At 38.4% G+C, this 14,540-nt stretch overlaps 1 protein-coding gene across 5 annotated transcripts in view; it reads left to right on the top strand.

Moving 5' to 3' along the window:
• Nucleotides 1–14,540, top strand: part of GALNT18 (polypeptide N-acetylgalactosaminyltransferase 18) — a 227,185-nt gene that overhangs the window by 112,811 nt on the left and 99,834 nt on the right. For all 5 annotated transcript variants that reach the window (XM_064657305.1, XM_064657302.1, XM_064657301.1 and 2 more), the window contains one exon: nucleotides 3,361–3,527. In XM_064657305.1, coding sequence (XP_064513375.1) covers nucleotides 3,361–3,527 — 167 coding nt within the window. The remainder of the gene's footprint in view (nucleotides 1–3,360; nucleotides 3,528–14,540) is intronic.

Genomic DNA, 14,540 nt, shown 5'->3' on the forward strand with positions numbered 1-14,540 from the left:
ATTTTGGCTGCAAGCGAATCACTAAAATAACAGGCTTTGTTGGTTCTTTACAGGGTAATACTGAAAATTGTCTCAGCATATTTAAACCTGTTAACTAGTTCATAGTCTGTTTGAAGCCCAACTTTCAAAACTTGGATGAAATTTCAATTATGACATCAAACAAAGGTGTGCAGGAGACTAGAATTCTGTTAGTGATTTTTTCATTGTACCCATGCAAATTTGTACACCTAACTGCCATATAGTCAGAAGAGTTTCTATAGCATTATAATCTAGAAGATTGGACATAGCCATGAGGAGTGAAGTTTAGGGTTTAAAATGCATGACCATCCATTTGGAACAGGTGCTGCAATATAGGTCCTTCCTCCAAGGCATTTGCCCCAAACACAAGGCTGGAGAAATTTCCTTGGTCTCACTCCAACTTGCTGTACATTTAATTGCTCCACAGAAAGTGGAATGACCCTGAAAAGGGAGACTGAAAATAATCACACCAAACTGGCAAGTAGTTAGTTCTCTGGAGAGATCAGAGAAGATTTATTTCATGTTCCTTCTGTCCTGGTTGAAGGTTTTAACTCCTGAACTACTGTCTAAAAGAGAAAACCAGTGCTGCCTTGCACTAATTGTCTTCTGGAGGAAAAGGCAGCTCCCTCTGCCTCTCGTAGTGCTATATTTTCATAAAAAATGAAAATTTTTTATAGAAAAATAAGAACTCAGGTTCTTTTCTCTTGGAAAGTACCCGTGCCTCTGATTAATTCAGAGGACCCACAGTGTTTCATGGAGAAAGCTTCTCCTTCCTTTTCTTTCCTGCTTCTGAGCAGCTCTGTGCTTCACAGGTTACGTATCACTGCTGAAAATTGCAATATTTAGATTTTTATTTAGGTTTCCTTCATGAATTCTATTGATATGTCCTTCTTAGAAAATTTTGATTGCCAGCAAAACTCACCAAAACCAGTAAGTAATGACTGCATCTGCTTTTAAAGGTCAGGTATAGAAGATATCCAAATGTAAGCCTTTATGAGAATCTGATTTTCAAAAGTAGTGAAATTTTATGACAATTCACCTTTAATGACTTAATGCTCACTTTAAAGAAAAAAAAAAGGGTGGTCCTGGTGGTAATTGATTATAAATTATACAATGACACTTCCACAAGCTGTTGATACATTTGATCTACTGCCCAGTGGCAATCAAATCAAAACAAAGAAAAAAAGAAACCAAAAGTAACATGTTGTCAGCTCTCCTGAAAGCTTTATAAAAACCTTTTCAGTCTGATGCTTAAAGCTGAGAGTTCTCTTACCGGTGAATAGAGGATTAACACACTAGTAGAAATACAAACTCATTTTGGAAAGAAAGTTTTGATTTGTTATGCTGCCAAAAGGATCAAGCCACAAGTGGGAATCAGTAAATCCACACACCATTTTAATTGTTTCTCTCTTGTACTGATGCCATGGAACAAAAAGCTGTGAATCTCTGTGAAGAGATTTCATATTTGTTTCTGAAAGATGTATGAACCAGGTTATTAAAAAATAGAGTGTACACCTGTTAAGTAACTGTTGTTTCTTTCTCAAAGCTGTGATTTTTGTTTTACATGTCTGTATAATTCTTTCACATGGTGACAGAGAGAAAAGTACCTAAAATATTAAATAGCTTCTTTAATGTGATTCCCATCAATTTCACACTAATGACTGAAATGAGAAAATTGCTGGAGCAGCTGAATTTTCAACATTATGTGTATCTCAGTGGGTTTGGCTGCCACGTGTCCTATGCACTGACTTTTTTCAGAACCTTTAAAAGCATGCATGTGAATTCGTTATCTTGATTGAACTTAAGTTTTGTACACCATCCAACCCATGGAGTGGAATGCTTATGTGGTTCTTTTCTGTATTTATTGGCTGTACAAATTAAAAAGTAAAAAAATTCTATGCTTTCTCTTAGAACTGAAGAACAAATTTAGGTGAGAAATCATATTCCGGCATGATGTAAAAAATTCTAAGTCCATCCATGCTTTTTGTATGCTGAACACTGGCCTGCAGTAATGCTTTCAACAGCTTATAGGATTTCCTGGAGGTAGTAAACCCTGGCATCTTGAGAGAAGATAGCCACTTCAGTGCTGTGGGGATGCAAAGAAGAGCATTAACATCAATCATTTTCAACTATGGTCTATCTGAAATGTTGCCTGTGTCAGTCCGTGGCCTAATTTCACCCTAGTAAATTGTTTCAGGTCTGCAAAAAAGGTGGAATTAATTGTTGTTCAGAAACATTGCATTAAACTACTAAAAGTTTCAGAGAAAAGTAGCTAGTTACTTTTACATAATTAACTTGTGACTTTGTTAAAAAAGCAAATATTTTGCTGACAGTTCAAAAAGGCAAAGTGGTAAAAGGTCTTCCTATTCATAACATTACAAAATTTGAATCCTTTTTGAAATGGAGAAGGTGGGGAAAAAACCAAACAGTAAAACACTAAGGAACTTTAAATTTGTTGGCAGCACATCCATACTGCTGCTTGCATAAGCAAGTTGGAATGTGGCTGAAATATCTATTTTTTTTTTGAAAAAGGAGAGAAAAATCTACCAGGTTATGAGAGTATTCCTCTTCCTGATTAAACTCCTTGACTGAGCTTATAGATAAGTTTTCCATTGTTGTACCTATTTTTCTGGTTATACCATCAATCTTAGCTTTTGTAACAGGATGTTCTCTGGAGCTGTATCTTTTATATGTTATTCATAGAATGGCCTGGCTTGGAAGGGACCTTAAAGATCATCTAGTTCAACCCCTCTGCCATGGGCAGGGACACCTTCCACTGGACCAGGTTGCTCAGAACCCCATCCAGCCTGGCCTTGAACACTTCCAGGGATGGGGCATCCGCAGCTTCTCTGGGCAACATTTTATTACTTAATTGAGAAAGTATCTTCCAATTTTGACTGAGATAGATTTAGATTTTGTAGCAAACATAATTGATGTGACTATTACAAAGATCCTTTTTAAAGTGAGGGGCTAACTTTGTTTGTTCCTCTCTGCACTGTCCAGAAAGACATTGTAAGCAACTGCTGTTGAAAACTGCCTTCAAACAGAGAGTTCACACCTGGTTTGCAGCGCTGTGGGCCTTGGGTGGAAAGATGAGCTCACACAAGGTCTTGGTTTGCACAGACAGATTCAGGAGATGGTGTCCAGGGTTTCCTTTTTTTACATAGTGATTCATCTGGTTCTTGCCTGTATGTGCTCTGAACAAGCACGAGGACCCTGTGCTCCATGCCTTCAAAAGCTCTCTTAGTGTTCTTATGACAGGGGATGGATTCCTCTGAAACAGTCTGTGTTTGCGTGGTGACTTCCAGCAGCTTACATCTTTTCTTTAATCTTTTTCTTCAGGTGCAGAAACCTTACATTTCCTGACAGTCTTCCTGAGGTCAGCATTGTGTTCATATTTGTTAATGAAGCTCTCTCAGTGATCCTGCGCTCCATCCACTCAGCCATTGACCGGACCCCTGCTCACCTGCTCAAGGAGATCATTTTAGTTGATGATAACAGTAATAACGGTAAGAGGTTTTGCTTCTTCTCCCTCCCCACCCCAATGGTGGATCATACAATGGATAACCCACTGGCATTTCAGTTGTTATCAGTGTATTTTCTCCCTCCTTCATCCCACAGTCTTGCTGGGATGTCTTCAAATATCCTTGAGTGGGGCGTGTTAAAAAGTGTGTACAAAGATAGAATAACTGTGTGCTTATGGTGTCTAGTAGGCAGAATTTTGAATGTAAAAGTAGATTAGAGACTCAAGACCTGAGCAGTTTTACTCCTAATGCTTCAGAGTGTCCTCAAGATCATCTGGTTTCTGTGCTTTTCCTGTTTCTGTTGTATGATTTCATGTGTGTACTCACTTTCTCTTTTGTATAAAACACCTTTCTGTGTTTCTTAGACGTCTCCTTTAGATTTTCAGTTTTCTTTTCCTCATTAGCAGCATTTACCTTGCTTCTTTTCTACTGTCTGCACTGAGGTTTTGTTGTCCATGATCTGAAGGATTGCAGTGCCCATGTCTGATGGTTTGGTACTTGCTTGTCAGTGAGACCATGCTGGGCACTGTTTGCTAGTCTTATTTTCTGGCAACTTTAGTGATGAAATTTTAATAAGAACAGGATGCTGAACTTAAAGAAAAATTCTGCTGTGCTGGGAGGTTAATTCTAAACTGCTAAAACACAAGGAGAATCTGAATTTATCCCTTTGAATGAAAATGCTGAACAAAGGGCTTCTCTTATCCTTGCCATCATTACTGCTGCTATCTAGCTACATCCCTGTAGCTAGATCCTGTGACTTGCTGCTGATATAAATGTATCTCAGATTTGTACAAAGAAACTTATTGGGAAAAAGTTAAATAAATTCCCCACCCCAGGCTATGCACATCATCATCTCCTCTTCTGCTGACTATCAGTGAAGGAAAAAGTATAATCCTGACTCTTTAAAGTGCACACAAAACTCCACAGCTTTGTGTAGACTTATGCCAAATCTAATTCCAGTGAACATCAGTCCCAGTGAACAATACTATGTTTAGAGTTACCTAAGGCTGACTGAGCTTTTCGTGAGACACCTGCTCATACAACACTGTGGGTAACCTGGCAGGCAGAATTTGAGTTGCTGTTCTTTATGACACAATTTATGATCTAGCAACGTGATGAAGTAAATGAAAAATCACATGAAACATTAAAAAAAAAATCCACATGCATGCACATGCACAGTGATTCAGAAACCGTGAACTAAGGTAGAATTTGGATTTTCTACAGCATGTAATTCAGTCACTTGACATGTCATTTTACTGCTGCACTCTTGGCAGCCTTAATTTTGTCCTTTCCCTTATGCAAATACAAGGCAGTTTGATAAGAAAGAACACAGTATTGAAATACAACTTTGACTGGTGGATGCAGACTCTCTAATATGCTTGTGGAAATTCATTCCTGCATCTTTCAAACAGGAACTCAGTGGCTGAATCTGAATGGCTGTCGGTGCAGGGCCTGAGGTCACTGTAGACAGAGGAACTGGCCATGAGGCAGATGTAGAAGAAGAAAAACAATCTGATTGGAAAAAAGTGGTTTCTAGAGTTTGAGTCTGGTTTTCTATAATTTACAGGCAGCTATTCCAGTGGGCACATTGTGGAGCTATATCACAAACCTCAGTGTTTCTGAGAGCCTGTCATCACTGTGATGAGCTCACTAACAAATACACTTTGCACTGCACTCTATGGACTTGTCAAAATTATTCTTTTTCATTATTTTTTACCTCAAATAGGTAAGAAATCACAGGAACTACTTAATCTTCCAGGAAAACTTGTTCAGCCACATTTTTTGTTAGTACCAGTATTGGTACTGTAGAGTATCATACTTTTATTCCAGCTTGCCTTTCTTACCCTCCAGTGCCTTAAATCCTTAGGTTCCTGGCCCCAAACAGGGAAACAGAAATTGAGAGGAAGGTAGCCTTTCCTTTGGCTGTCTAGGCTTGGTGTTACATGTAATTTTATACAAAATCATACTGTGCAGAGTCATAGTTAGCCTCCTAGAAAAATTCAACTCTCTCCAGGATTTTGTGCTACTCCTCTAACCCTTTCTCTGGCATCTCTTCCCTGTAGTAGTAAATTAGATTTCTTACAGTCATCTTTATCCCATAATGTATGCTGAAGACCTGGTAATAGGCATCCATTCAGAGCAAATGGATCTTTGGTAGGATTGGGAGCGATTGCAAAGGTGATTTATGGGCTTTTCTATTATTAGTTTAAATCTTGAAATATTTATTTCACAATTTCCTTTTTGCTTTCACAGTATTCTATTTTTTTTGCTCCCTCCAAGCATTGCTGAAACGAATCCTTTATATTTAGTGTCATTCTATGTTTTTGTTAGCAGCTCTTTAGCTTGCAAGTGTTGCTGCTCGTAGGACAAGTGGGTTACTCTGCGTTTCCCTGTGATGTTACCTGAGGGGGCAAATACTTGCTTTGTGCTTGCAGCTGCCTCCAACCCCTGCCTCTTGCAGGGACCTGTCAGAATCCTAATTACAAGTGGTATGTTTACTTTCAGGCTTTTGCCGGGGATGGCAACTTCTATAACTCTGTGTAAGATTTCTTGCTGCGCTGCCACAGCCATGGATTTCACAGGCAGGAAACATCACACTGTGGGAAGTGACTAGAAGGAAAAAGTGAGACCAGAGACCAGGCAGAGTGGAAACGAGCACGTTTTAATTTTGAGTCTCTTGTGCTGCTGGTTGGATTCACATAGCAGAGTGGTTTAGAATAAAAGCAGACACAGTGATTGGCACTAGAGGAGAGCACCAGAATTTCCTGCTTCTGAGGGGATGTGACATACTGGTACAATGGTATAAATTCTTGCTGTGGGCCACATTCTGAATCTAGCAGTGAACACCTGGATTCATCCCTAATTTCTGTATACCTGTGTTTTGGAAAAGAGCAGTGGAAGAACTTGTTGTTTTTTAAAATTCCAGAAGGCTGATTTCAGAAACCATAAATTCAAGTGTGCGGCCAGAGTCCATATCTTTGTCTTGAAAAATACATGCTAGAGTATTTTATTTCATGTACTTCAAGGTATGTCAAGCAAATTATCTATGACTTCCTCAAAACCTCACTGCACTTTTTCAAGTTCACAATTATGTTTCTGGAGACCACAATTAATCTCTTTGTGAAGTTTGCCTTTTTTAAATTTAATTTTTGAAGTTAGGAAATGGTGAAGATTACAGTGAGTGCCATTTAAAGGTAGAAAATAGATTTTGCAGGTCCTAAAATATTTATCCTTTACTTAATAGAGCCATTTGCATGGCTTAATGCATGCATTTCACCATACCACGTTTTCTGGTGCAATACTGATAAGCATTACAGTGAATTGTTTCATATATGCTGTTAGGTACAATAGCATTACAATTTAATTTAACTGAGGGATAAAAAAGGTACATTTCAGTGTGGACTGTGAGAACAAGTTTTCTTAAAAAAAGAGCCAAGTATCAGTGTTTTTTGTTTGTCTCATTTGGGTCTTAGTTGCGTTGATGACTAAGCAACTCCCAGATTTCAGCTGTTTTACTGTAGTTTTAAGTGCTGTCTGTTGGGTCAGAATCTTTCCCATTCTCCTCAGGAGCACTGTTTGCTTTTTAGTGATAATGCACTCCTAAATTTATGATTTGCCAATAAAATAATTAGACCTCAGAAGCATGTTTAGGAGAAGCATTGCCTGAGCTGCAGACTACTGGCATAGTGGTTTATTTGCTGCCTGGCTTCTTGCATCCTGCCCTCTGGGGACAGGGTGGTGACCTTCTGTGCCACTGGAGTCCTGTCTGGGCTTTTTTTGCTGGCATTGAGCCCTGCTGCATTATGAAGCACCTCTTGAAGGTATTTTAAGATGATTTTGAAATCTCTCTGAAAAAGCTCATTGTGAGCCATGATGGGTTCAGCTTCATGGTAAGGCAATAGGCATTAATGTGTCCAGAATATGCCTTGCAGAATTTTACACTAGTGCAATAATTATCATCCTCTCTGACTTTTTTTTTTTCATATTAGAGTTAATAATGTTACAGTAGAGGCTCAGATTTTGCAAGGTTTCTTCCTTTTTTTTTTTTTAATTACTTATGAATGAAATATTCTAGCATGTTAAGTGCAACAATTCTCATTTAGTCCTGAGATTTCCACGAATAGAGCTATTGAAATGCAGTAATAATGCTGGATATCACAGGATACTACTTTTATGACTGGCAACGTTGGAGAGAATTGGATCAGAGTGGTGGAAAGTGGGTCAGATGAAACTATTATCACCTGAGAGATTTGCAACAGTGTCCTCAAAACACTGAATAAAAAGAAACTTTTCAAAAAGCATCCAGAGCTTTTCATTAAAAAGCCATATTTCTTCTTTGGTAATTTTTAAGGGATATTTGGGAATAGAAGATTGTCTGATTTATTTTTTTTTCTTTACAAAAACAGTGATGAATAAACCTCAAAAATACTGTTCAAATGCACTCTAGATTTCATATCACAGCATAATTTGAAGGTGGCTTACTTGGAGACCAGAGAACTATGAAAAACCATCTCCTAGGGAAAACTTTAGGTCTTTCTGTCTTTCTGTTTGGCTTCTTGTTCTTCCATTACCTGAATGCCAGAAAAATTCCAAGACAAATAAAAAACATTTGAAAACAAGGAAATAGCCAAACTTTATTTAAGCCTACATTCACTTTTGGGCCATGGTTTATATATGCTGTGAAGACTTTACTTTGTCTGCCTGGATTCATTCTCCCCATTAGTTAAAGGTCTTCATGCTGAAATCATTATTGCACAGTCTTTACACAAGCAAATTTTCAGTAGTGTGGGCAGGGATTGACAAGAAAAGAGGGCTGTGCAATTCTGGTTAGGAATCAGATGCTAAAAAGCATATATTTATGTACAGACCAGGAAATCTGTCTTCACTGTAGATCTGAGAACAACGTTAGCTGTTGTAACAAACTGTGCATTTTACTTGCGTAGTAACATTTAGGACTGCAACTTGAATTAATGAAGACAACTCTTTGAGCATATGTTTGCTGCTGCACGTTCTGTGCTGCTGCTGGGACTGCAGTGAGGTGTGCCAGCTACTGGAAATACGTAAGGAGAAAATAACCACAGGCAAAACGTCGTCCTCTGGCCATCTGTTCCAGCCGTCAGCAGGAGTCAGCAGAGTGAGGAATACTGGTCTTGTTCTGAGGTGTGAGAGAGCAGCCTGGCCTTGCAGTTCCAAACTGTCACGGAAAAAAATATGAACCACTAATGTAAACAGACCGTGGGATTTTTATGAGGACACTGCATCCTGAAGATGACATCCTAAAGGGACTGCAGGCTGTTCTCTCCTCTTGTCAGTCCTTGTGGCAGTGTATTAGATTCCTGCTTTAAAGGGGAGAGGTTGTGGAGTGGGATATCAAAATGAAGTGAGCAACAGAGCAGAAAAGAGAAGGACACCGCTGATGAAGAAGGCCATCTGTCCCAATTACTCTTGCCTCTCTTCTGTTTTGATTTATCACTCTTCACATCTTTGTCTCCTCCTGTCTTTTTTCCTTCTTATTTTTCTCATCCATGCATGGTCTAGCTCCTTGGTCTTTATTCTCTCAGTCCACTTTCCTTTTCCTCATTCCAGCCTGGCAGTCTGCCCTTTTCAAATGTTCACTTCCTCACTCCCATTCCATACACCTCATCCTTTATGTGAGCTTGTGTCCTTCAGTTGGGGTCTCCATGTTCTCAAATTCCACTGTACCTGTTCCTCTTATAATCTTCTCCATCCCAGTATTTGTTGTACTTTTTCACAAACTACCTTTCTTTGTTTTATCCATTTCATCATTCAGCTTCTCCTTGCTTTTAGCCACAGTAATTAAACTGCTGCCTGACTCATCCCTCCACGCCTCCCACCTCCACACCTCAGTAGCATTTTGTTTTTTCCTTTGTGGCATATTTTTATCATTCTCCCATTTTCTGCCTTTTTCTCTCTGATGCCTCCTTTTCGGACATGTTTTTCCTTTATTTTTTGCTTTCATTTAGGAATTATTATGTAGTACACTTTTCAACCACCTTTTCTGACTCTCCCAAGTCTGAACTCCGTAATCCATCAGACCCCAGTGCTGACTCTCATTCCATCACACATGGGGGCAGGGATAGCATCCCTTGCTGGAGGCGAGGCTCTGATTTTTGTAGCGTTGTAATTATAGTTGTAAGAAAGCTGCTTGATAACCAGCATGCAGTTTTATAATGGGAACTATCACATTCTCCATTCTGTATAACTCCTGTGGAAGGTCCTTAGCCTTCATTTTCTGGACAGTTAGGAAAGTTCCAGTGCTGTGAGAGTGAGGTGGGACTGCAGGCACACTGCAACTGAGTGTGGCTCTCCCAGTTCATCCCAGAGAAATCACACATCTGTTGCACTATTTGCCTTTGTGGAAGTATGTGCTCAGAAGGTGTTGGCAGAGACAAAGCGGCCTTTCAAAGGAACAGTTATTTTAATCTTCTGCAATATAGCACAGTTCAGTCTGTTTGTATGGCTGGAAAAGAAACATTTCAATGTGTGTGCAAGCTGATAGTATAACCTCTGTCCACATCAGGGGGCACCTGTGGGAACAGAGCTCTTACTTCAGTCTCCTGACACCAGACTTTCTGATTCAAGCATTCAGATAATACTGTGAACTGAATATTCCCTAGCCAGGAGTGGTTTAAAGTTAATGGATGGTCATCTTATCTTTTATTCTCTTGGGGATGGTCCTGTGCAGGGCCAGGAGTTGGACTCGAGGATCCTAGTGTGTCCCTTCCAACTCAGCATATTCTATGATTCCATCTGTGACACATTTTAACTCGTTCAGGGCTAATAAACTTGCAGAATTGCAGTCTGATAAATACTCCCTTTTTCTCTGTCAGATTCAGTACTGCAAGTCCGAGAGGACTGGCTTTTTTAAATTGTGATTTTGTATTAGCTTGAATCCAAGTGCACCAATTCATACTGTGTTTCTATTTTGCACAGGCTGTGTACTCTAAATAACAAGTAATGCAGTGCACAGCCAGTCTGTTTGTGTTCTGCAGCCTCATGTCTGTTTTGCCATCCTCTAATGACACTGTCCTTGGTATGAGCACACTCACATGTGATCTCATGTCATAGCAAAGCCCAGCACAGCTGAAGTTTCTGGGTGATGACAAATAGCTTCAAGTTGGCACTTTGGGATATTTTGGAAGGGTGATTTGGGTCACCTTATAGAAAATAGCATCACCTGTGACAGGTGTGATTCAGAAACCATATGTGGCCCACACTTAAGGAGTGGCATCACATTCAGTAAGAACAGGCTTGTTTTCAGCTACTCTGGTAGCAATGAGGAGATCACCCTATGTGCTTTCAAAGTCCTGTGGGCTGATGGCATCCTGACTGTGACAATGCCAGTGTATAAACAGAGCCCTGGTCCACTTCTCAGTACCATCACTGTACTTTTAGTCTTGAAATTAATCACTAGAGATCTCTGAGAAATTCCTTGATTGAAAAACCTCTTTTTTTATCCCCCAGTTTTTGCCTTTCTCACATTTGTGGGATTATTTTGTCTTCAAAAGTGCTTGAACAGTTTCTGTTGATAATGTTCTCAAACACGTCACTAAATTTAAGTAGGAGCCACATGTATAGATTTGATGCAGTGACAAACAGTCATGTAGAATTTGTGAGCAAAGTGCCAATATCTGTTGATGTCAGAAGGAAACTCTGGTTTGATCAGGTTATTTCCTTTTGACATCTTTTCCCATGAAGCATTTGATAGAAATTGTATTTGAAATATTCCAGTAATGTAAGCTGTTATGAGCCTGAGTGACTTCTTAAAGGTTTTTTTCTCTTTCCTTATCAAAAGAATTGTACTTATAATTGAAAGAGTTTGACAGGGTGTGGGGAAAAGGCAAAGGAATTAAAAAATTGTGCCATATCGAAAGTTAAAAAATATAAATTGCCTTTTAAAATGAACTTTATTAGAATTTATCTTTTCTTCCCAACCCAAGCATATATTTCTTAAAAAGAAAAAGTAATAAAAAGATAATTTTCATAAAACTAATGCTGACTTCTTAACTTTGACTGGTGATAAAGTTTCCTGCCAGAGCTGATAATTTCAAACACTTCAACTTCTTTGTGATAGAACCTGAAAATTCTTTATATGTTGAAGGGCCTAAGACATAATAAGAGATTTGCCTAAGGAAGTATTTAAGAATGTTCAAGTGTATCACCAAATGATGAAAATCATTTAGCAAAATATTTGAATAAATTACAGATTGTTCCATGGTCACCCAAAAGGCATACACAGAGGCATATTTATAGGCATTGCTGGATGTTTTAAACTATTAAAGTAAGTTCTAAAGTTCAAGTACAGAACCTTTTATCAAAAGGTATTTGAATTCTTGTTGTGAATAAAAAAATCAATTCATGTTGGCTTTCCTTTTGGCATGCTTTTCTGGAGATATGCTTGGCACAGAGTTTTTGAAAGTGTTCTCAAAGTATGTTGGATGACCAAATTTTGAATTACTTGACTTCACTTGTTCATTGCTATTATTTTCTGAGGCTGTTATTGAAATGGTGTTCTTTCCTTTCACACTGGAAAAGTAACCTATTTAAAATAATATCTTTCAAGTAGCAGCCTGGGAAGCTTTGGGGAAGCTTGATTTAAAGCTTTAAAGAAAATGTGATGAAACTAGACACAAAACCTAAAATTTTCATTTATGATGGTGCAATTAACAAGGAAAAAATGAGGATTTAGAGGTTAAGCTGTGAGAGAGTGAAAATTCCTTCTTGTTTTTCCTCACTCTGTTTGTTTGGAAAAGGTGTTTTGTTTTTCTTGGGCCTTCATAACCAGAAGTCATTGTTAATGACACTTACTGAAAGTCTGCTGTGGGAGTCTGGGTATATGTGAGTCCATATGGGCAGAGATACAGTTTATATACTAAAATATAAATATCCTTTGTGATTTTCACAAGTGTCTAGAAGTCTGTTAGGTTTCTGAGTAAGTTCTGCAACCTATTTTCTACAGGACAGGGCAAATCTTGCTCTTCTGGTAGTTTGATAGGTGACAGCTTCTGACTGGGGACCTGCCTGGAACTGAATTCCCCATCAACCTCCTGCCACAATTCTATGGCATTTTGCAATGGACCTTGTCAATAAACTGATGATTTTTATTATATATATTTTTTTAATATTAGTTTCCTTTCAAACATAATCTGAGAGGAATGGTAGATGCTCCAAAGTTTTCTCACAGATATTTTTGATACCAACTCAAAGGACAATTTGCCCTTCATTAACTTTAACAGGGTTTGTCTGCACTGCAGTCTAAACTCTCCAATAAATGATTCAGAATCATGATGAATGCTAAATAATATGGCAGCATGAATCATTGTTGCTTTCATTTGGCAGCAAAGAAAATCTTGATGGAATTGCTAAGTGCTCTCAGTTCTCTCCAGATAGCTTAGTGTCAGCTGCACATTGTTCCTTTGCTCCTTACTGGCACACTCTTTGGCCCAATGCCTGTCTAATCATTGTTTAATGCTTCAAAAGCTGCCACCTTCTATCTGAAGCAATCTTTTCAAGCAGTAGAAATGCCAGCAGATTTGCATACAGTAGAAATAATTGGAAAAAACAAAGTAAAATATAAATAAGAAAATGGAATGTAAGCAGCATTAAGGTTTTGTGAAGTTGAAAAAAAATACCATATAGCTATTCGAACTGTGGTGAAATTTAGGAAGCTTAAAGATATTTCTATGGCTAAATACATGGTCTGTCAGTTTTACATACTATGGAATTATTATTCCTCCTGACCTATTGATCCTAATCTCAAGCTTTGCTCATGTACACAAAGTGGAAAGAGAACAACAAGGTCTTCTAAAATGAGAAACAAGTTGCAACTCATTTGCCAGCAAATAAACAAGTTGACAACTTCTCTGCCAGCAAATAAAGAATGATTTCTGTTTTTTATTACCGTGAACAACTGCAGTGTCAGTACTTGAAAAATGTATTTACATTCCCATGTCAAATAAGTGACTATGATTCCCTGCCTTGTAGCATTGTTATTACTGTATGGGCAACAACTTTAAAATATTTCCCTATAGCCTGCTTCTTATATGAAATGTCAAGGATTACATTATAGTAATATTTGTGCCCTTGAAACTTCTTTGTTGGTAGTTCATATTTTTTGACAATCAGTTTGGAACATGCAAGTGAAACTGTGTAGCACTGGGTCTGGTTTTGTGTTCTCTCATCAGGTATTTCTGTTTCCAAAGGAATGGTTTTTTTCCTCTTTACCAGTTTCCCCCTCCACACAAATAGGTACAGCTTAAGGAATGCTGTGGCAAAACTTGTGTGACTGTGGGTATGGTTTATACCTCACGAAGACAAAATGTATTCCACAAACAGCATTGATTTCTATTAATGTTATTTGTGCTGCAGAATGTTGTATAGAAGGGCAGGAACTGAATGAGGATGTGCCATGACAGCCTCTGGAATACTTTGTGTCCAAGATGGAGACCTGCTAGGCACTGAAAGTTCCTGTTCAACTAGGAATAAATCTAATGGCAACTCAGCTTAGAACATTAGTCCAATGTTAGAAAAAAAGATTTGAGGAAAGCTCTTTTACCAGAAATTGGGCAGTGAGGTTAGGAATTCCTAGTTGTTGCTTATGAACATCTCTAGCAAACTGGAGAGACTGGGAGAGACAAGGAAGACGGCAGTAGCAATGCAATATGCTTTGGTATCTAAGGGGAATAGTTCATCTATGGTATAGCCAAGAAAAAAGGTAGGCTGTGTAAAAGAAAGGGAGATTTTATGACTGAAAAAGGAAGACTTTATCCAGACTTCCTTTCTCCTGGGGATCCCAAAGACTATGTAAGGACAATAAAAACACTGTCAAGGTTATTTTGCCTTCTTTTCTTTTTTCTTTTTTTTTTTTTTTTTTTTTTTTTGTCTAGATCTGCACATTGCTAGAGCCATCTGAAGTAAGCAGTGCCTGACTTTTGAAATTTTCATTTAGCCTGTCTCTTTACTTCAGCAATTATGTCT

The sequence above is a fragment of the Pseudopipra pipra genome, chromosome 6 (genome assembly GCF_036250125.1).
Source record: "Pseudopipra pipra isolate bDixPip1 chromosome 6, bDixPip1.hap1, whole genome shotgun sequence".
NCBI classification, from domain to species: domain Eukaryota; kingdom Metazoa; phylum Chordata; class Aves; order Passeriformes; family Pipridae; genus Pseudopipra; species Pseudopipra pipra.